At 41.0% G+C, this 20389-nt stretch overlaps 2 protein-coding genes across 4 annotated transcripts in view; both read left to right on the top strand.

Moving 5' to 3' along the window:
* Positions 1-453: 453 nt before the first annotated feature.
* Positions 454-6368, top strand: rom1b (retinal outer segment membrane protein 1b). Its single transcript, XM_082508640.1, has 5 exons — positions 454-1248; positions 2471-2713; positions 2956-3143; positions 3639-3885; positions 5130-6368. The coding sequence occupies exons 1-5, from the start codon at positions 1102-1104 to the stop codon at positions 5400-5402; spliced, it is 1098 nt and encodes a 365-aa protein (XP_082364766.1). The 5' UTR covers positions 454-1101; the 3' UTR covers positions 5403-6368.
* A 1882-nt stretch (positions 6369-8250) lies between these two features.
* ccdc88b (coiled-coil domain containing 88B) overlaps positions 8251-20389 on the top strand; it is a 61314-nt gene continuing 49175 nt past the window's right edge. The window contains exons 1-8 of one of the 3 annotated variants that reach the window (XM_082547348.1): positions 8251-8435; positions 8563-8648; positions 9747-9895; positions 11631-11739; positions 17917-17986; positions 18191-18249; positions 18948-19031; positions 19854-19994. In XM_082547348.1, coding sequence (XP_082403474.1) covers positions 8387-8435; positions 8563-8648; positions 9747-9895; positions 11631-11739; positions 17917-17986; positions 18191-18249; positions 18948-19031; positions 19854-19994 — 747 coding nt within the window. In that variant the 5' untranslated portion in view covers positions 8251-8386. Of the gene's footprint in view, positions 8436-8562; positions 8649-9513; positions 9615-9746; positions 9896-11630; positions 11740-17916; positions 17987-18190; positions 18250-18947; positions 19032-19853; positions 19995-20389 lie in introns of those variants that run through there. The other 2 variants (XM_082547349.1, XM_082547350.1) reach the window with 2 other exon arrangements.

Genomic DNA, 20389 nt, shown 5'->3' on the forward strand with positions numbered 1-20389 from the left:
AATAATGGTTTTAGTGCATAAACTGAGAGCATTGTAAAAGATAAACTATACCATTTGTTCCAGTTGTATTTCAAGTATAGCCTCATATGTGTGGGCCTATTCCAAATGTCTTAGATTTTTTCTTCTCTAACTGCATAAAATACCTTGGCTCAGTAATAGAGTGAAAACTCTGAGTGATGCTGACAGTAAATTGGATTTTGTTCCATACTGCTGGACCCCACCGTATTCTTGCTCTTAGGTAAACAGTAATACATATTTCCTGTGTTTATTTCCTCAGACCTACAAGCCTGTGTTGATGGGCTTCAGGTAAATTCACCTGTCATAATAGTTCAATAGACCCTCCCATACTATGAGTCCATCAGATAAGTTTGCTGATCAGACACTGGCCTGCTTTCCCATTGGTTCCTGGGCTCTAATAGGATCCCAGGGACTCTACTGTGAGGATTACGGTTCCAAACTCTCGACTTTGGCCAGTTGTCTGTGTCCTCCAACCATGGGTACCGCGGTTTAGGGGGGCGCCGCATATGCACAGACCCGGAGGGGCGCCATCAAAAGACAACATCGCATCAAGGGGAAGAAATCACTGATTTCAGCTTGGAGGGGGGACTGCGGCGTTGTGACCACTTGCTTGAGGGAAACATCTGTAATATTTGTGAAAAGGATTATCATTTTTCCACCATACTTTAATAATAACCACTTTTCTCACATTTCTCATCCGCACGGATTTGGATTATTTAAGAAAAAACAACTTTTTGAGACATTTCGTCAACCCAGTGAAAGTTTTTGGATTATCTTCTAAGGTCGACTTTGTCCTCTACCATCTCAGGGATATACCTGCTTATCCCCTCCACCTGGAACAACTTAGATGAGCTCAACGCACTAATAACTAATCAAACGACCAGGCCTGGACTGACCACTGACCAATCCAACAACACTGAGTCCACCGTATTTTGAGCTCCATGGGTTTGTCTCCATAAATGCAGCTGGCCACCTCTGGATAGCATCAGTTTTGACCAGAATAGACTTGCTCTGCTCCATCCAGCTCCCCCTCTCTTTCTTTTTTCTCTTTTCTCTGTGGTGGCCTGTGCATAATAGTGAGCCATGCTGCTGAAAATTACGTTCACCCAGCAGAGGCGAGTTCGTCTGGCCCAGGGCCTGTGGCTGATGTCCTGGCTGGCAGTGATGAGTGGGGCCTTCATCTTTTGTCTTGGTGTTTACCTTAAGACAGAGCTGCTTCGTAGGGCAGAGGTACAGAAAGCGATGCTTGCATGAATGCAAACACACACATGAAGCAATGCAAGCTAGAAGGCCAGGTGGAGCTAACGTCTAGTGCATGAATGTATTAAAGGTTGAACAAATATAGGATTGTATGCTCAGGCATCTGCCTTTGCTAAGTGTTGTTTACTGAGCCTGCTGTGTCACTTTTTTTTAAACTTAGCTTCAGCGTTTAATCGACAAATACAAACACACCACACGCAAGTGTAAACATGCACATTCATGCATGTTAAGTCATGTAGGTGGAGTTGGCTGAAAAACGTCTTTGTAATGTCAGCACTTTTCCCATGAAAATCATGTGTGTGTGTGTGTGTGTGTGTGTGTGTGTGTGTGTGTGTGTGTGTGTGTGTGTGTGTGTGTGTGTGTTTGTTTGTGTGTGTGTGGATTGTGCATTTTGTTTAAGCACTGTAGCCATTTGTCTTAATGGATCAGTGATCAATTAGACAGACTTAGTGAACTGATATTCACAGGAAAGCTGCAATGAGAGGAGACCTTCACATATTTATTGATCTAAAGTGAAAAGTGCTCTTAGCTAATCTTAGGTAATCATTTTTCCCAAGGTGGTGGTGAATGGCTGGGAAAAAACAGAAGACATATTTGCTCTCCAACCGATGAAATGGAATCAGGAAGCTAAGGCTCTAACAAATGATTCATTAGAGCATAATCCTCCTTTATCATCTGTAGACAAATACCTCATTTGTGTACTCTGTTTTGCCCTCTACTGCACTCAGTGGGAAAACTGAGTATTCTAGATGGAGCTTAAAATATTTCTTTGCAATTTCATTTAGAGAGATTATTTGTTCTAAAGCCAAGCTGGCTGGACAGATTTTACAGGATCACGTTAGCCACCAGACTGTAAATGTAAGGTATTTTTTAATGGTAATTTTAAAACAACAATTGGACAAAGGTGCTTTGTGGCTGGCAGGCTTTTGCAAACTCAGCCAATAATAAACTCAGTCCATAATTGACTTCTGCAGTAACACGAGCAATGGATTAAATTTATCATCATATTTCCATGTAGACTTTGCAGCTAATTGAATCTTTTGGCTGCCAAGGTCATTTTAGACTAGATAAGGATAATTGAACAGAGGATTATTGCCTTCTAAATTGAGAGGAGGAAATGACAAAGAGACCTGCAGCTGACTGCCAGTGTTGTGCCAACTTTTATCTTTGACTTTGCTCTTCTTCTCTTGAGGTGATGGACAACACAGAGATCCACATGGTACCCAACATCCTGATGATGGTGGGCCTGGTCTCCATTGGCACCAACTGGGTTGCCACTCGTGTGTGTCAGGACTCCCTGGATGCGAGCCGCTTCCCCCGTTGGAAGTTGCTCCTGATGGCCTGGTTTGCTGTAGCCATGTTACTCTGTTGTCTCCTTCTTGCTGTGGTGGTGCTCAGCTATGCCCTGCAGGGACGCCTGGAAGAGTCCCTGAAGGTGGGTTCACTGGGCTGGGTAAAGATTAAAAGGAGGGTATAAGTAGTTTACCTCCAGTGTCAAGCAAAACATTAGGAAACGCCTGCTTCCCTATAAGTTGCTGTAGACAAAGCCAAAATGGGAGAGCAATTTGACCAACAATCAAACATTATTTTTAAAACCAGCTCAAACTGCTCTGAAACGCCAACGACTTTTAAAGATAACACCTTCTCCTTCCTACACTTTTCTCTCTTCAATGTCAGGTGGGACTGAGGAATGGGATCCGCTTCTACAAGGACACAGACGTGCCCGGCCGCTGTTTTCAAAAGGAGACCATTGATCGTCTGCAGATGGAGTTCCGCTGCTGTGGAAACAACAACTTCAAGGACTGGTTTGAGGTTCAGTGGGTCAGCAATAGATATCTGGACTTCACCTCCAAGGACGTCAAGGAGTGAGTGAATGATGATCCACAGAAAGAAAGAGAAAAAATGATGAGGGGTATACAGCGAAGAGAAGCAAAGAAAATAGAGGTCTACATGAGTGAGAGATAAGCAGATTTCACATCCAGAAAGGTCAAACAATATGTCAGAGAGAGAAAGAGAGGGAGAGAAATGATATTAAGGGTAGAGGAAGACTATATTAAAAATAGATCTGGCCTTTACTTTTGAAGAGAATGATAGGCATCGATGAAAAGGTTGGCGGTACAGCAAGCAGAGAAAGGTTGGTCAAAGATAGGGAAGTGAAAAGGAATGAACAAACAGAGAGGTTGTGACATGATGACACTTGTATAGAGGGGCTGCTCTGAGCTAAAAGTCGGCCTTTAACTGGTTTTAAGATGACTTTATCTCCTCACTTCTCTTCCTCTTGCTCTTGTCTCACTAGACTCTGTTTTTTAATCTGTCACTCTTCGTGGTTTTCACGCTTTCTCTCCTTCATCTGTTTACAGTCGTATCAGGAGTAACGTGGATGGCCGTTACCTGCTGGATGGCGTTCCGTTCAGCTGCTGTAACCCGGCCTCCCCACGCCCCTGCCTGCAGTACCACCTGACAGATAACAGCGCTCACTACAGCTACGACTACCAAGCAGAAGAGCTCAACCTGTACAGCCGTGGCTGTAGGCAGGCTCTGACCGACTACTACATGGAGATGATGAATTCAACTGGCCCTGGTGTGCTGTCAGTCATCCTAATACAGGTGAATAATAAAAAGAAAACCCAAACAGCTGTTTTATGCTATTATTGTCATGCTATTCTATAATTCTTCTTTGAGTTCAGAAAGGAGCGCTGAAATTATTCTGTACACTCACACACACAGACACACAAAGAAAGAAGAAGCAAAAAACAGAATTTTAAATGATGACTGTCTAGTGACGCACACACTGCCATGACAACCGACAGAAGGGAAAAGCTCACTGGTTTACATTGATTTCCAACTTTTAATCAAACATGCACTTTCATTCCTTTGCAAAATGCCAGCATTGACAGCACATGTTTAAATAGCCAAACTAAGCCTGTAACAGGAAGCTTTTCTCATATGTTCAACACAGCACTGTTATACGCTCCAACCAGCCAATCACACAGTCTAAACCGCAACAGACCAGTGGCGTGGTTTTTCTAGTCCACTTTGGCATGTCAAGGTATTAAGATATTTTACTTTAACAAAACCTGTTCTGAATCTGAACAGCAGACAAAAAAAATGATAGAGGGAGCATGAGATAATACTAAAAATATTTTGTACTCCTGCATCACCACTACATTGTTGTCCTGAAGTCTGCAGCAAATTTTCAGTCAAAACTGGATCTCACACTTTTGGGAAAAAAACTGGACAAAATTTGTCTAAGAGACTATATGAAAATGATCAGATAGATTTAATTGAACTTTTAACTTTTATAGTGATTTGATTTTGAATAAGCTTCAGATTGCAAAACCCAATATGAAGGTTGGAAGTAAAAAAAACCCCTCATGATTTCTCCAGTTTTAAAAAAAGAAAATATAAACATAACACGCCTTCTGAGATAATAATTAAGTCCCAATATGGTTTATGAACATCATCGCTCCAAAATAAGTGTAAATATTTTGAGTGAAATCATGTTTATGGTTACAATCCTAAAGAAAAAAAAATTAATAATGCTGATAATACTTCCACAGTGAATTCAAAATCAGAAAAAATGTGTATAACTGTCTCTCACATATATAACACAGTACAAGCTGTCAGAATACATCCACACAAGCTTTTCAGCTGTACAGAATAAAAGTCCTTCAGAGTGTGATCACCCAGCAGCTTTAAAATTACGTGATTTATTAAAGTTGATGCCTCTATTCGTTTTTTTTGTGAGCTTACGAAACCCTTTGACCATCTCGTTTTGTGATAAAAACTGTCTGCGAGCACAGATTTTACACCCTGATTTCACAGTATCTTTATTGCTTCTTTCTCTGCAGATGTCAGTGCTGGTGAGCCTGAGGTACTTGCAGACAGCTGTGGAGGGAGCCACAGCTCTAGAGGACCCCGAGGGTGAAAGTGTGGGTTATCTCCTGGAGAAGGGTGTGAAGGAGACCTTTGAGGATGTTAAAGCGAATGTCCTCGACATCTTGAAGTTTGCACAGGTTGACCCCTCGGCCGCCGAAGGATCCCCCGGGGCTGAAGACGCAGAGAAGCCAGCTGATAACACCACGGAGAAGGCAGCCTCCCCTACTCCCTCCCCTGCCAGCTAAAGGGAGAAATGTTTTTAAAAACACAAGCTCAGGGGGAAGAGATGGGAGGGGGGAGGATGTGTCAGTGCTTTTTTTTGTTTTGGTTGTGTGAGTTGGGTGGTGGCAAGTAGGGCACCATTTGGGTTTTGACACATTAGGCTTGATTTATGTACCACCAAAAGCAGCATCTGCAGCTCCCTCGCACATGGCCAAAACAGGGCAACACACAGGGAATCTCATCAAGCCCTGCACAGACACCAAACAAACATCTCCTCTGTGCAGGACATCATGTATGTGTCACCGTCTACGAATCTGTTCAGGAGATGTGTAGTACATCTTGTTGTGTCTAGAAAAGTCAGTTTAAACAGGTTTAGCTTAAACACGAAAACATATTTAACAATTTTTTGGCTCAGATTCACAAGTTCATCCCATGTGCACTGTAACATTACTCCCACGGCTGTAGTTTGTACTAATCTGCAATGAAATGCTTAGGAACCTGTTAAACTGGCAATGCACATGAATTATATATTAAAAGTAGAAGTTTTTAACTGCTTTGTAGTGTCGGCTTCCTTTTGTACATGTCCTAAAACAGAGGCACGTTTGAATATGACAATGGGTTATCTGAGTCCAGCAAGGAGAGTTGGATTAAGTGTGCGTGTTTGCGTGCATATGTGTGTGCGGTGCCCTATATGAAGCTGTCATCGTGTCTGTTCTGGCAGCTCTGAAACAATCTGATAATCCTGGCAGAGTTAATCCCAGAACTGCTGCACAAGCAGTGTCAGCACACCCTGACAGCACACAGGAACACACTCTGGCATAAACAGCACACTGATGCAACATGTTGGAAACTATTTTACAAAGACTAACAGTCTATAAATCCTTTTTGTGGCAAAACATATTTATATATACAAATATGGTGATCTGTCCAAGCTGCAGGTATATCCAATGTGTGCTCAATCTTCCTAAATAAAACTGTATCACAGACTATTTTCCATGAATGTCTTATTTGATTCCAAATATATAAGCATCCATTTAGTGGCTGCAGAAAAATAAATGTTTTCTTTTTCAAAAAAAAAAAAAAAGTGTAGCAGAGATTAACAAAGGAAGCGTACAGTCCATTTCTCAGCTCTGACCTTCAAAGAAAGTGTATCATAAAACCTTAAATTGGATCATAAAATTAATACATTATTAAAATACATGGAAAGAAATTTCTAAAATTTGCCTTTTGCTCATCAGGCCTTATAAAATTTCCCTAATTACATAAAGAAGAAGCCTTGTGCAGACCATTAAGGGTGAGACTGTACAGAAACTATGATAATAATGATTTGCACATATCTTCAGATCACATACATCTTCTAACAGCTTCCTTTTGGCAGCTTTTCAATGATATCTTTCCCTTGGTATCTTTTTTTGAAGCCTGTGTGCAAAACCCACAAAGAATCCACTATTATGCACATCCACTCTCCATGTCACGCTTTGATAAAGCATTGCACAATAAGAACAACAAATCATCACTCTTCTTTATAGCAGGCTAAACCTTGCGCCGTTGACAAATACAGCTTGAGTTCGAAAATGTAACAGCCACTTCAGGAAATAATGATAAAACATAAAGAAACAAACAAAAAAAGTCAACCACCATCATTTTAACAGACACTTTATAAATAAAGAACTGAAAAAGCACTAGAGTATTATAAGTCCTACAATGCCCACCACCATCAGATGAGATGCATAGATAGGATCAATGGGAATGTAACTTAGTACATTTACTCAAGTACTTTACAGAAGTAGTATTTCTATGTATTTTCTATGTTGTGCTACTTTCTGCTTCTGCTCTATTTAAGTCTCAGCTGCCTGCCTTCGCCAGCCTTATAAGGAAAGATCAGAACTCACTAGAATGACTGACGAAATGTTTCTCCTCCTGAAAAGGCAACGTCCAGATGAACAGAATGAGCTTTCTGCGATTTTCTTACCTGGATTATTGAGCATGCTACTGTTATTGATCAGCAATACACAAGTAATTAAAATCACATCGAGCTGCAGCATTTAAGAAACAAACATTTATAACTAGTATTTACATGAATCTGAAGAGCAGACATAATGAGAACATTTTACAGTATACAGTATATAATTTCTAATAGGGACGTTTTTACTTAACTTTTAGTTTAGTTACTGTTTTTCCACTTTGCAAAACAAATATCCAGTAAAAAGAAAGAAAGAAAGAAAAAAGCTATGTAAATTCTTGTGCAGCACTTTTCACGTAATAAATCACATAATAAGTAGAACACAGGGCTGGACATGGACCTGAAAGTTGTGCCACGTGTTTTCTGCACTAATGGTTTCATTTTCTGCTTAAAAATACTGATTTCCTGTGGTCCCACCCTGCTCTGCGTTCGATCAACCCACCTAAAGAAATCCTAGGAACGCCCCTGCCCATTTACTTGCATCAAAGCCTTGACAGATGAAGCCTTATACCGCAGGTTTAGACAGCTATAGAACGGAAAATACTGCAATGCATTATACACAGCAGCTAGCTCAAAGTAAGGAAGCCCACTTCCCCTTTGATGATGTAATTAATAATATGTGAAAGCATGAACTTTCCTTTTGAAGCACCAGAGGTCACTATTGCACAGTGCTTGGAGCGCAGCTGAACGCACGGTGAACGTTAGAGACACTAAACCTCTGACAACTTCAAATGGAAGCCTTCTCATTTTTAACACACATTAGATCAACATGTCATGTCTAAGGTCAAAACAAGGCGATACTGAGGCAAATAATGGCGTAAAAACACACATTTAAGGTAAATGTGCACATAAATACGCAGAGGAGGAAATAGGCCTAATATTTCACCTCTGCGAAGTTAATGTCCCTTTTTTGCACTCTAGTGTTTTGCGGTACTCAAGAAAAATATTTCCGTGTTTGTGTGTGTTGTGTGAAGTTTTGAGGGTGTGTTTTAAAAAAAAAACCCTCAACATGTGCGTTTTGAAAAATTCCGGTGTGGTTTTGCAATGAAACTGACTGACACACGCAGTCAGAGAGGAAGAGACAGCAAACGAGGTAGAGGGAGGGGAGGAAGGGCCGCACAAATGTCAAACTACTTCACTTGACGCAAGATGGATTCTCTGTCTCTGATTCATTACATACACCGCGTTGGTGATATTCTTTAATTAGCTGTCTTCTGTAGTGTTTCACAGCCCTCGTGCCACAACAATGGAGTCCAACATTAAGGAGATAATAGAGGAATTCATGGAAAGTGCGTTGGCGCAATGGGTACGTCATTTATCATTTATCACTTTGAGTTAGAGAAAAGGTCATCATTTATAGAGGCGCAGAGGTGAGAATAAAACAGGAGGGTGTAAAACGTTGTGAAAAAAATTACAAAATCCGACTTAGCCGGTGACCAACTCTGTAGTAAAGTCTGTATAATTTCAAGTCAGAAAGCTTGTGAAATTTTTTAGACCAGTCTGTTTTCCAGTTCCGTTCGTCAGAATACATATAAAACTTGAATAAATAACACAAACAGCCTCGGCCCTGCCTTTTTTCTGTTGTGTACAGAAAAGCAAACACTTCTCCTTTTGGCAGCTTCCCTCGCCTCTTAATAACCAACTTTTTCTCTCCCAGCTTCGACACTTCCGTGTCCTTGGGCTGCTTCTGATTTCAAAATAGTCATAGAGTATGCTCTCTCTTAAACCAACTACAGCTGTAACACACTGAATTCCCAGCTGGGGTTTCAACATGGCAAGTCACCAAGTCTCCCCCTTCTGGTTAATGATCTCTGCTTGGATAATGTGATCACTAAGTCTTATAGGGATGTTCTCATTGGCTGTTGTTTCCCCTTTCCAAAGAGGGGGCTGGTCAGATGTCAGGTTCAACAGGTCTTGGAAGAGGTTTGTTTTTTTTCTTTGGACCACTTCAGCAGGTCATTTTTTCACTGACATGAGATTTTTCACCCTGAAGGGATCCCCTGCCACCCAACCCAGTTGTTATCCTCCGCATCTCAGTCTCCTCTGTATCACCTCATCAGCTGAGACCAACTGTGGCTTGTTACTTTGTTTACCTACTGTGCAGTTTTTAGAAGGTGCAGGTGGGAATAAAACTCATTATATTGCAGTTTGCATTGGCACAAGTCGTCTTAGAAGCGCGCGAGAGAGAAACCTTGGCTGCAGTCCTGCTTGGCTGGCTGTCGCTGTGAAGTGCTTCCCAGTGTGAGCGCACAGATCCCACCTGTTCGGACAGGTGCACAGACTCAAGTGACTTCCTGTGTGAAAATTTTCCCTTAGCCCATCTCTGTGTCTATTTTCTGCTCCTGTGCCGGTTCTTCCTTGTCTTTGGTCACCACACAAGATCATCTCTATCTGTCTCTCATAGGTGCTGCTGTTTGAGAATATGGTAGAGAGTGAGGACGGTGCACCTCACTACAGCCAGTACATGGAAGTGAACTCTGTTTCGCAGAGCGCCCGAGACCGCTACCTGAGGCTGACCAATGGGATTTTCCTCAATGAGGTCATGAGGGTCATGTAAGATTCATCAACATTTTCTCACTTTCACTGCTTCCTAGCCGTGGACACTGCAATAAACGTCACTATTAGAGAGGGGGGAAAGATAACTTGATAAACTTTTGCAAACTTTACCCAGTCAGTCTGCTTTTAAATGTAATAATATAAATGTAAAATAATAAAAGCACAAGTTCTCATTTGTAAATGGAAAATATAAACCGTTCAACCTTGCAATTAGTTGCAAAAAAAGTGCCTGTGGCTTTTATTGGCAATCTGAAACACTGAAATGTACACACAACCCATTCTTTGCTTAAACTCCATGGCAGCTTTTTTTTTTTTTTTGCTTTTTGAGTGAAAGCCATTAAAAAGCACTGAAATTGGGCACCCTGGTGGCCTGGTGATTGAGATGCTTATGTAACTTAAGTGAAGTGAGTTAAGGTGATGGACAGTGTGTGGGATAATAGAAAGAGTGCAAAGTGACCTTGTGAGCAGCTGTGTCCTGCCAATAATTTTACACCTCTCTTTTTATAATATGGAGAAAATGCCTGTTTGGATGGATGGGATTTTTTTTTTTTGTTGCAGTAACATTACTGACAACTGGAAAAAAAAATCAACAACACCTTTATCTGTATGCCTGGAAGTCTTGCCTGCTTCTATAATGGTTCTTGCACTTTGCATAAACCACAGAAGCTTTTTTAATGTCCTGGTTTCCTTCTGGGTCGTGGCCGCACAGTTCGTACGTTGTAATGATGTCACTTAAACAAATAAACAGTCACATTAATAATAGAAAGAGTAATAGGAGGACACTATATTAATATATAATAGGGCAACAGGAGAATAATTTAAGGGCTGTAGATTTTTTTTTTTTTGTTGCAGTGTTTTGAGTGACCACTGGGACGTATTGGCAGTGTGGTATTTGCATCTAGCCCTTTTACATCCATACAGCTATTAAATAAAGGCAGATAATTTCCTCAGTTTAATGTTGTGCACTAAAATACTTCAGCTTAGTTTAACTGACAGCATGACTCAAGGGACAGAAACTCGAGTGAGTCTTAATTTTTGTGATATTTAATGCGGCACCATCACTTTTCGCATCCACTTTGTAGTTTTTCTTTGATTTATGCGCAGATATCTCCCAAAATACCAACCCTCACTTTGTGTTTGATGGTAATTTAAGAACCCTATCATGCTAACTGGTAAACATTTTCCCTTATGCTTTATGGTGTGCCACAGCACAGCATCAGAGAGGTGCTAACATGGTTGCAAACACTTGGTATTGTTCTTTTTCTTTTGCATGAAAAGTGATGTAACATTTATCGCACTCGGTTTCATAACCTCATGTTGTTTTGCAGTGCGTGTGTGTTAAAGCACAATGTTCTGAAATTTCTAGCAAATTACAATCATGCCATCCTATAAGCCATCTCCACTGATTCCCTTATCTTCGTGTTCAAGTTTCAGCAGGAGAAAACCTTTTGTCTATTAACTGGCAAGACAAGATCTTAGGCAGGATTTGCTCAATGGCTGATTAATTTGGCCCGACCTAAGCCACATTATTTCAACAAATAATTGCATGTGGATTCTCACTGCCTGCTTCTCAGACCTCATTAAAATTTTATTCACTCTGCTTAAATGCACTGTTGCATAAGAATTTCTCATCTGGAGAGAAATGTTGCTGGGCTGTTTGATCAAGCTGCAGTGTGTAAACCACTGTGTGTAATTGTGTGTGTGTGTGGTTTTTTTGTGTGTGTCCACCCAGAGATCCAAACCCCAAGGTGGAGCGGCTGTACAACAGCGAGAGAGATGACCACATGCTGAGAGTCCAGAATTTTTCTATTTTAAATCGACACCTGCGAGCCTTCTACCAGGTAGGGAAGGGTGATGGTGGTGAGAGAGGGGGGTGGGGATGAGGGGAGGTTGGTGAGATTCTGTTAGATCAAATCATCAAGACTGAAATCAGGGCAATGTACTGAAAGGCAACAGAGCCTGCACAGGACTTCTCCTGAGCTTCACATTCCCACTATAACAAGAAGAAACCCATTAACGGTATAGTCCATTCAGGCATGGCTGTGATAAAGAAAGAAATTTTTGAAAGCTATGAGGGCAACCACAGTTTTGTTTTTAGCTCATATTTTTATGTAACTGCATTTTGTGCACTTTTTAATTTTAGAACTTGGACAGATGAATACTTTTTGCACAGTATTCAGAAAACAAAAGCAAACCCCACACCTGCATCGCGTAGTCTTCTCAGTGAAGCTCTGGACATAATTATCTGGACAAAAATGTTCAAATATTGGCTCATTAGTTGCTGCTGGGTTGCCACAAAGCAAACAGCTCCTTGCAGTGTAAAAATGAGCACTTGCAATGCTGAACCCCCGTGAGGTTTGTCGTCTGCCGCTCGAGCTACAGTGTCTCTTCGCCCGTTGTTACTACAGCTTTACCGTTCTGCTTCACTGTGCTTTTTATTAGCCTGTTTTCAGAGGCAACAGGAACCTGATTTCAGCCAGAAAGCTTTAATAAACTGGCTTTATACGCTACCTGCTCAACTTCAAACAGCAGGCACAGTTAGAGACTCGGCAGTGAACATAGCTGAGCATTTAACATCTAGAGCACCAGGTATTTCCCTCAGGTGTTAGCGGAAGCCTCGGGTCAGCAGAAGCATGACTGCAAAATGCTGATGATGCAGCTGGATGGTATAGCCTCCTAATGTTGCATAAAAGTTCATCTAAACTGGTAAAATGTTAGAAGATTTGCAACTGTAAATGCCTAAAAAAGACATTTGGTATGAATTTATTTTTATTTTGCAATCTTAGGTTCTTTATGAATAAGCACCAAAACAGTGCTATCACTTGTGCTATAAAATCAGGAATCTTAACTCTAAACGTGTTTGTGTTTGAATAGATAGTTGTTGCATGTATGATTGCAACAACTTTGATTGCAAGATAGTTTGATGCAATAAAGCAGCTGTTGGTTAGCTGAGCTCATCACAGTGGCTGGAAACCTGTCTTTGCTGCAATTTAAGTTTACTAACACATAATTATTTTTGCTGTATAAAGCTTTCAAAGTCCAGCATCCAGCTAAGCAACAGTCTTCATATAGGGATTAAGAAAATCGAATATGTCAGTTAATGAGCTGGTACTTTCTTTTTTCCCCTTTACCTTGTTTTCTTTCTGGTGCTAACTTTACCCCGGCAGCTTTTAGCAAGCAGACATGAAAGCAGTATCGATCGCCTCATCTGACTCTCAGCAAGAAAATAAATACATGTTTTTCCCAAAATGTCAAACTAATTCTTTGAGTTGTTTTTCTGGAAGTTTCATCTCTGTAGCTACATGCTTCAACAAAGCTTAATTGGGTGGTTTGATACCTTGTGAAACTGTGGCATTAATATCTCAGCAGCAGGACAAGTCATTACACCGAGATAGTGAGGCAAACGTGTGACACAGTGATACAGGCTGCACGGTCATTTGTAAATGGTCCAGCTCCTATCTTGAATGGCCCCAATCATTTCTCTAGAATTTCAAGAACAAAAAAAGTTTTCATAAACACTAGTGTGATGGCTTCTTTTGTGGATGGACTAAAATGACTCCCAGCTTCTCATTACGAGAAAAAAAGTCTTGTGAAAGCGCTAGAATATCTTTCTAAAACATGACTCACAGCCACACAAATGGCGAGGGAGACGAGTTGATGGCAGAGGGCCGGAGAAGCAGTTTTCTAGCTGCAAGGTAGTAAAAACAGAGGACAAGATGAGGCTCAACTATCACTCTTAACACTAGCAATATATTGCTTGGGGGTATTGTGGAAAATTTGAAGTGTATGCACAGGGAGGCAGCATATTAGCACAAGAGAAAAGATGAAACAGAGAATATTCCATCCGCAGTCGACGTGTCCTTGCTTATTATCAGGCAAATGGGGTGAGAAAAAGTGGAGGAGTGGTGAGCTGCATTTTTTAGCTGCTGCTGTGGTTAGAGGTTGAGGAAGGAAGGAGACTGAGAATCTATCAAATAGCCCACAGTATCATGCATTTCATAATGTGCATTCACATGCGCCGTTGGCATTTGAGGAAATGACACAATTCTTCCAACCCCCGGAGGATGATTCAGAAAGCTACTGCTCTGAGCGAGGAAACCATCCCGAAGTACGAGTCAGATGGACTGAACATGCACTGTTTTGCTTGTCACACAACAGAAGAACACGAGTCTACGAGGTTTCGTTTCCTAATTTTCAGTGACTCACTAATGTCCCTTGAAAGCACCTAGCAGCACAGCACACTGCCAAATAATTGAGACGCTCACATCAGCCGACATTGCACTAGAATTTCAGCAGGTGTGCTCAGAATAGGCTCCAGTGTCTCTGCAGACATTTAGTTCCACATCAGTCACAGCTTTACTTCTCACTGAATTATTATTATATTTTTTTGTGCTGTTTAATGCTGCCTGTGTGTTTATGTGAGAGAGTGCGTGCAATACAATGGCAAGAGTGTGGAGAGCTTAAGCCACAGAAACAGTGTGCAGCTTGGCAGGGCTTGATATCTGCTGTGACCTCAGCTTGTCTTCTATAGAAACGGAGTTATTTGTGTTGACGACACGGGGGGTGGGGGTGGGGGGGGGGGGTGGAGGCTGTGCACGTCTACTGTATGGACTCATATAACCTACTGTAAAATTTATGAGTGCTATGCTGCATCTATTCTACTGGTTTAATTTCATTATATGCTAATGTATATTACTCTAGCTGACTGTATTCTGTTCTCCCTCTGTCTTTCTTAATCTATTCTTCTTCTTTTTTTTTTTTAAACTCCATTTACTGCCACTGAATGAGACACTTGCTCTCCAGCTTTCTGTTAATGGGATTTTAAATGTTAATTTCTCTTGACTACTAATTTATTGACCCTCCACATTTTAAAGATCTCTCTCCTTGGTAAACCGTGACATTTTTACGGCTGCCGAGCATCCAATAAATGATGTCTCTACTAATCTGTTTTTGCATAAAGCCAAAAAATTAAAATTAGGGGGAAAAATAAATAAATAATAAAAGGAAGTCTGTGGCAAAAATTAAAGCCAACACCAATCCAAACAACATACAATAAAAAGGCGGGATTTGAAAAAGATCTTACAGATGGAACTTAATTCTCTTCTTAACTGCAGCCAGCAGTGTGATGAATGCTTTTATCCCACTTTCAGAACTGCTCCATATAGCTAATTCCTTTTTTTTTTGGGCGTTTGCTTTAGTGGAAAAATCTACTTACTTAAGAAATGAACTTTGAGTGTGACTGCCCTGGAAATCTCTGCACATTTTTCATATTCTTGACCTCTTTCTTTGTATTGCATTATAAATAATAATGTATGAAATAAAGTGCAGGAGGCATTCAAGAAAATACAACCCAGTATGTATCTTGGCCGTACTGCCCGGCAGGGAATTGCCCGTGCAAAGACATTACTGTGCCAACAACAACAAGGCGCTTCTATATAATTATCAGTCTGGCTAATCTCCTGCAGAAGTCTGTTTGGCATCATCAGCCACGAGCTGCACGAAGACCAACTCAGAGCTACAGTGGCTAATATCCTAAACGCCCTGAAGGAGCAGAAACATAAGGTTTGCTGCACATGCCAGTTGCTAAAGGGAGTCCCTGCCTTTCTCCCCATACAGTTTATAAATTACAGTAAGCAGCTGAGAGAGCTGTAATTGTGACTTACATCTGTACTCTTGTGATTTTGCGCTGATGGATGTGAGGAGGTTGTGAACAGGCTTTCTGAGCAGTTGGGAAAGGAGCTAGCCAGCAACAGTGTGTGGCTCTCTGACAGAAATGTTTTTAATTAACGGTGAAGTTGTTCTCCTCTTTTTTTTTCTTTTTCTTAAGTTTAAGACCAACTAAATTAAGTGGCAAAGTAACAGTAATGATTACCCTCTACACTAGTGATGCACTGGATGGCAATGTAGGAGGAGGGAGGCGCTGTGGGGTCACATGACAGATATTTCTTTCTGCTGCCAGAGAAGCCAGGTTTCTGGACGGGAAATGTCTGAGGCGTCTGTGGTCCAGCTTGATTCAGCGTCATTTGAGTCTGCCAGGGGATTTGTCCAAGAGCTCAAAGCAGAAATTACGACTCGCTGAAACAAGATGAACACAGTGTTGGTGGGCCTTCTGCTCGTCCTGAATCTCCTGAATTTGAAAAGCATTAAAAATACTTTGGACCATGCAGGAAATGTCCAAAATGATGAGCCAGAGATTTAATGGCTTTAGTGAATTCAAATTTTTAAATGGTTTTCTGTAAGATGCACAGTCCCTCAGCTGAGATAATCAAGACAGCAATGAAAAGATGTTCTCTTTTTTTAGGAATGTTTTCCCTTTTTGGCAGTGGAGAAATAAAAATACATAAATAAATAAAATAAAGTGCAGAGCAAATATGACAACATGCATCAAGAGTCCAGCTTTGATCAGTTGAATTGTAGTTAATCTTAGATAATCTAGACAATAAGGACACACATTAAACAAATATTTTGGAAAAAAAACTTCTAAAAATTGATTATTAACACTCTGTGATCAGAATTGTTGTTAACAAGAAAATCAACCAAGCTGTCTTGTTATTAAAGCAACTCAAAATTATTGAAATTTCTCTTGAAATTACATTCAGTGGTCACTTCATTAGGTACACCTTATCAGTATTGGGTTGGATCCCCTATTACCTCCAGAGCTGCCTTAATTCTTTGTGGCATAGATTCAACAAGGTGCTGAAAACATCTTTGAGAGATTTTGGTTCATACTGACATGACAGCGTCACACAGTTGCTGCAGAGTTGTCAGCTGTGCAGCTGATTGAGATCTGATTGAGGTCTGGTGACTGTCAGCTGAGGATTGAGATCTGGTGACTGTAGGCGCCATTTGACTACAGGGAACATGAAAAAATTCTCCACACTATTACGGCACCCCCAGCCTGAACTGTTCATACAAGGCAGGATGATTGTGGATATTCAGATCAGCCCATTCGGCATCAACAACCCATTCTGCTGCTCGGTTTGAAATTCAGAAGGTCCTCTCTGGCCATGTCTACATCTCTAAATATACTGAATTGCTTCTATGTAATTGGCTGATTAGATTTTTTTCTTAGAAAGAAATTGAACAGGTCTGTGTAATAAAGAGTTTGCTAAATGTAGACAAGCAGCTGCTTCCAGCAGTAAACGGTTTCCGGTGATTGATCTGGACCTATTTGTTTTTGTCATAGCAGATCCACTAAGGAGACTGTTCCTTAAATCTGTTAAAAGTCAGTTTTGACAAAAAAATGTTTATATACACTTATTATAGTCAGTGCGCCCCAGGGTGGCTGTAGCTACAATGTAGCTTGCCATCACCAGTGTGTGGATGACTGGTTGTGTAAAGTTCTTTGGGGTCCTTAGGGACTAGAAAAGCGCTCTACAAATACAGGCCATTTACCATTTAAGACTTCCTGAGTAAATACTAATACTAATATATCTGTTACAAGCTGAAGTGAATGAATAATGGCTATGATCATGTACCAGTCAGGTTTGTTGGAAGTACTAATACTTGGATTGATTCGCTCCAAGTAATTTGTTCTGGTTGTTTATGACGTCACTTGTGACCTTTGAGATTATGTCAGTGCGTCTGCATTGCTGTCACATCACCCACATTACCCATATGTTATACCCAAAAGGTCAGCAGTAGTTGCCAGTAGTATTAAGTGGTTTAGCTGCAGGTTTCTTATTCACTGCTATCATCATATTGTTTTTCTTTGATTCTATTACACATTGAGAATAAGTAGAGAACAAGATGCAGTGAAATATATTAAACTAAAATTGTACAAAATCTTACCAGCGTGTAAGAACAAAACAGTGCAGTTTTATCAGGGATCTCTTATTTGTTTACACAACAAATCAGTTCCTGCGCTTTTGTTTATCTCGGCTAACTGAGGGCAGAAGAACAGGACGGTCCAGGTGATTACTTGAGGTGTTTTTGTGTGTGTGTGTGTGTGTGTGTGTGTGTGTGTGTGTGTGTGTGTGTGTATGTGCTGAACTCTTTACATTTCTTTTCCTTTTCAGGAAGACTTGCAGCAGTTGATACTCATGTCTCTCCCAAATGTTGCCATTCTGGGCCAGGACCCCCTAACAGGTATAAAGATAACAACACGATCCTATCAGTGCCAATCTCTCTCAGCAGGAAGAAAGTAATTATACTTTATGTTCGAGTCTATATCTCAGCTATCTGTGAAGCACATTAAGGTGATAATGATAAGGAGAAGGGTGCTGGGGGGGGTGAAGATGATGATGATAATGATGATAATGATGATGATGACGGTTATTTCTGTGTCCTCAGAGGCAGCCGTGGAGGAGCTCAGGCGACTGCTGCTACTCTTACTAGGAAGTGCAGTGCAGGTGATCACACGCTCATATGACCGTCATGCTTTGGTCAAAGCTGACCACAGCAGCATTGTGCATGTTACTTAAAAACAAAGAGGGAGGACAGACACAATAAATTTCACTTTACTGTACATGTTCTTTCCTCCAAAATCAGTTCAAAGTAATGTGCATATCTGCACACCTTGAACTCTTTGGACTAATTTTTCTCATATTTTTAACTACACAGATTTGTTGTTTAAACTTTACCAGAAAGGCCTGAAGGTAACATTCTTCTAGGAAAAGATAAAATAAGACAGATTGTTGTGCACTATTTTGTATAAACTCATTCCAGAGGAACTTGATTAATTTCCTTTTCTAATTTCAGCTCAGGATCATTGCGCTCAAATACTGTTTGGTTTTTTTGTTTGTTTCATTAGAGTTTCCGCTGGCATCAATCTTAGCCTTGTATTGTGTTACCCTGGCAACCTTGTACAAGAGCCAATTTCAGGCTTCACGTTAAAGTGGCGTGCTAATCTTGCCCGACCGCTCAACAGTGCAAGTTTACAAAATGTCTGAGTCTAAGGACAGTCGTCCAGGAGTCCTCCACCCAAAGACTGCCCTGCTGTCTTCTAATAAGCGTCCCTCATGTCCAATTCCAGGAATACCTATGAACACAGTTTTTGGTATTTTGATCTAGCATGCACACCTGACTCCATCTCTTCCTGTGTCTACAGTGCGAGAATAAGGAAACCTTCATTCAGCAGATCCAGTCCCTGGACATTGAAACCCAGGCTGGCATTGCCAGTTGTATTCAGCAGGTAAGTAAGTGCAGAATTAATCAAACCAAATCCCTCACTCATTAAAAAAGAACAAGAAATTCTTGGAGGATTTTTGTTCCCAAACATGATTAAGCAAAGAGTCCCTTCACTGTCTGGCCTGTAGGCAGACAGAATGAAACTGTTATACCTTCTCCTTGTGCTTCAACTGAGTTGTGAAAATGAGCTACTTGTCATTCTGTTGGCAGCCTTTTAAGGACCTCTGGGTGCCCCTTGCTGCCACTGTAAGCTGGATCCTCCACCTCCCATGTCCACCTCTCCAATCCCCCCCTCTGTCACATCATTGTCTCTCCTTCATCTTTTTTCCTGTCACTGTCCACCATCCGCTCCAATAAGGAAGAAAGGCCAAACTGCCTCTTTTAAAAAACACCCCCCATGAATAATTGCTGGAATTACAAAAACAACATTTTGCACAGCAGCGTGACTGAATTACAGTAACAGCATGCTGCCTCCCAGCCTTTTTCTCCCCAGGTTTTTCAGCCTAACAAATCACAGAGGTGAGAGGTGCTCTTTCTGTGTGAATGGATGCACCCCCTGCTTTCCTTCTGTATGGCTTACACCCGAGGAGATTTTTAAACCTGTCAACATGATCACTAGCTTTGCATGCACTAGTGAATTTTTTTAGTGCATTTTCCTACAGCTTTCACACATAGACGTGTGAGAATTTATTTTTCTTTTCCTTTTCGTTGTACACAAATGCTTGGTATTCACACAGCGCTCGCAGTGCCTGAGCTATTTTGTGTCAGGTGTCCCAGATGTGTATTGATCTTGTCATAGAGGCCTAAAAAATGGTCCTCGTTGCAGGTAACTCAGGATCCTCGTGTGGTGCTGCCACTTCAGTGGGAGGAGCTAGTGGAGACTGAAGGTGCAGACTTGCAGCTGGTGTTTAGCTCCATGGCCAAACAGATCCAAAGCCTGCTGGCACAGAGAGACACACAGTTGGAGGTATGCAATACACAAAGCCTTAAAGAAATAGCTTGACACTTGACACTCTGTTTTTTTTAACCAAAAGATAAATGACAGCATTGATACCAATCTCAAGAAGCAGCCAGTAGCTGTTAGGCTAAATAGAAACTCATGGGGAATGAAACAGCCTGTTATAATATAAATATAACTAATTCTTCCCACCAGCACCTGTGAAATTATCTGTGACTTCCTGAATTTGCAAAGCAGCACATCCCGAAATGATTCTAGCACAAAGCCTACTGTCATTTTTAATTTAAACAGGAAGTCTGATTGTGATTAATTTTTTCTTTCAACAAAAAGGGAACCAAGAAACTTTCACAAGAGCATGATAACCAGACAGACGCGACAGAACAACGCAATGAACAAGGAACGAG

The sequence above is a fragment of the Aulonocara stuartgranti genome (assembly GCF_965226115.1).
Source record: "Aulonocara stuartgranti genome assembly, chromosome: 2".
Lineage (NCBI taxonomy): Eukaryota > Metazoa > Chordata > Actinopteri > Cichliformes > Cichlidae > Aulonocara > Aulonocara stuartgranti.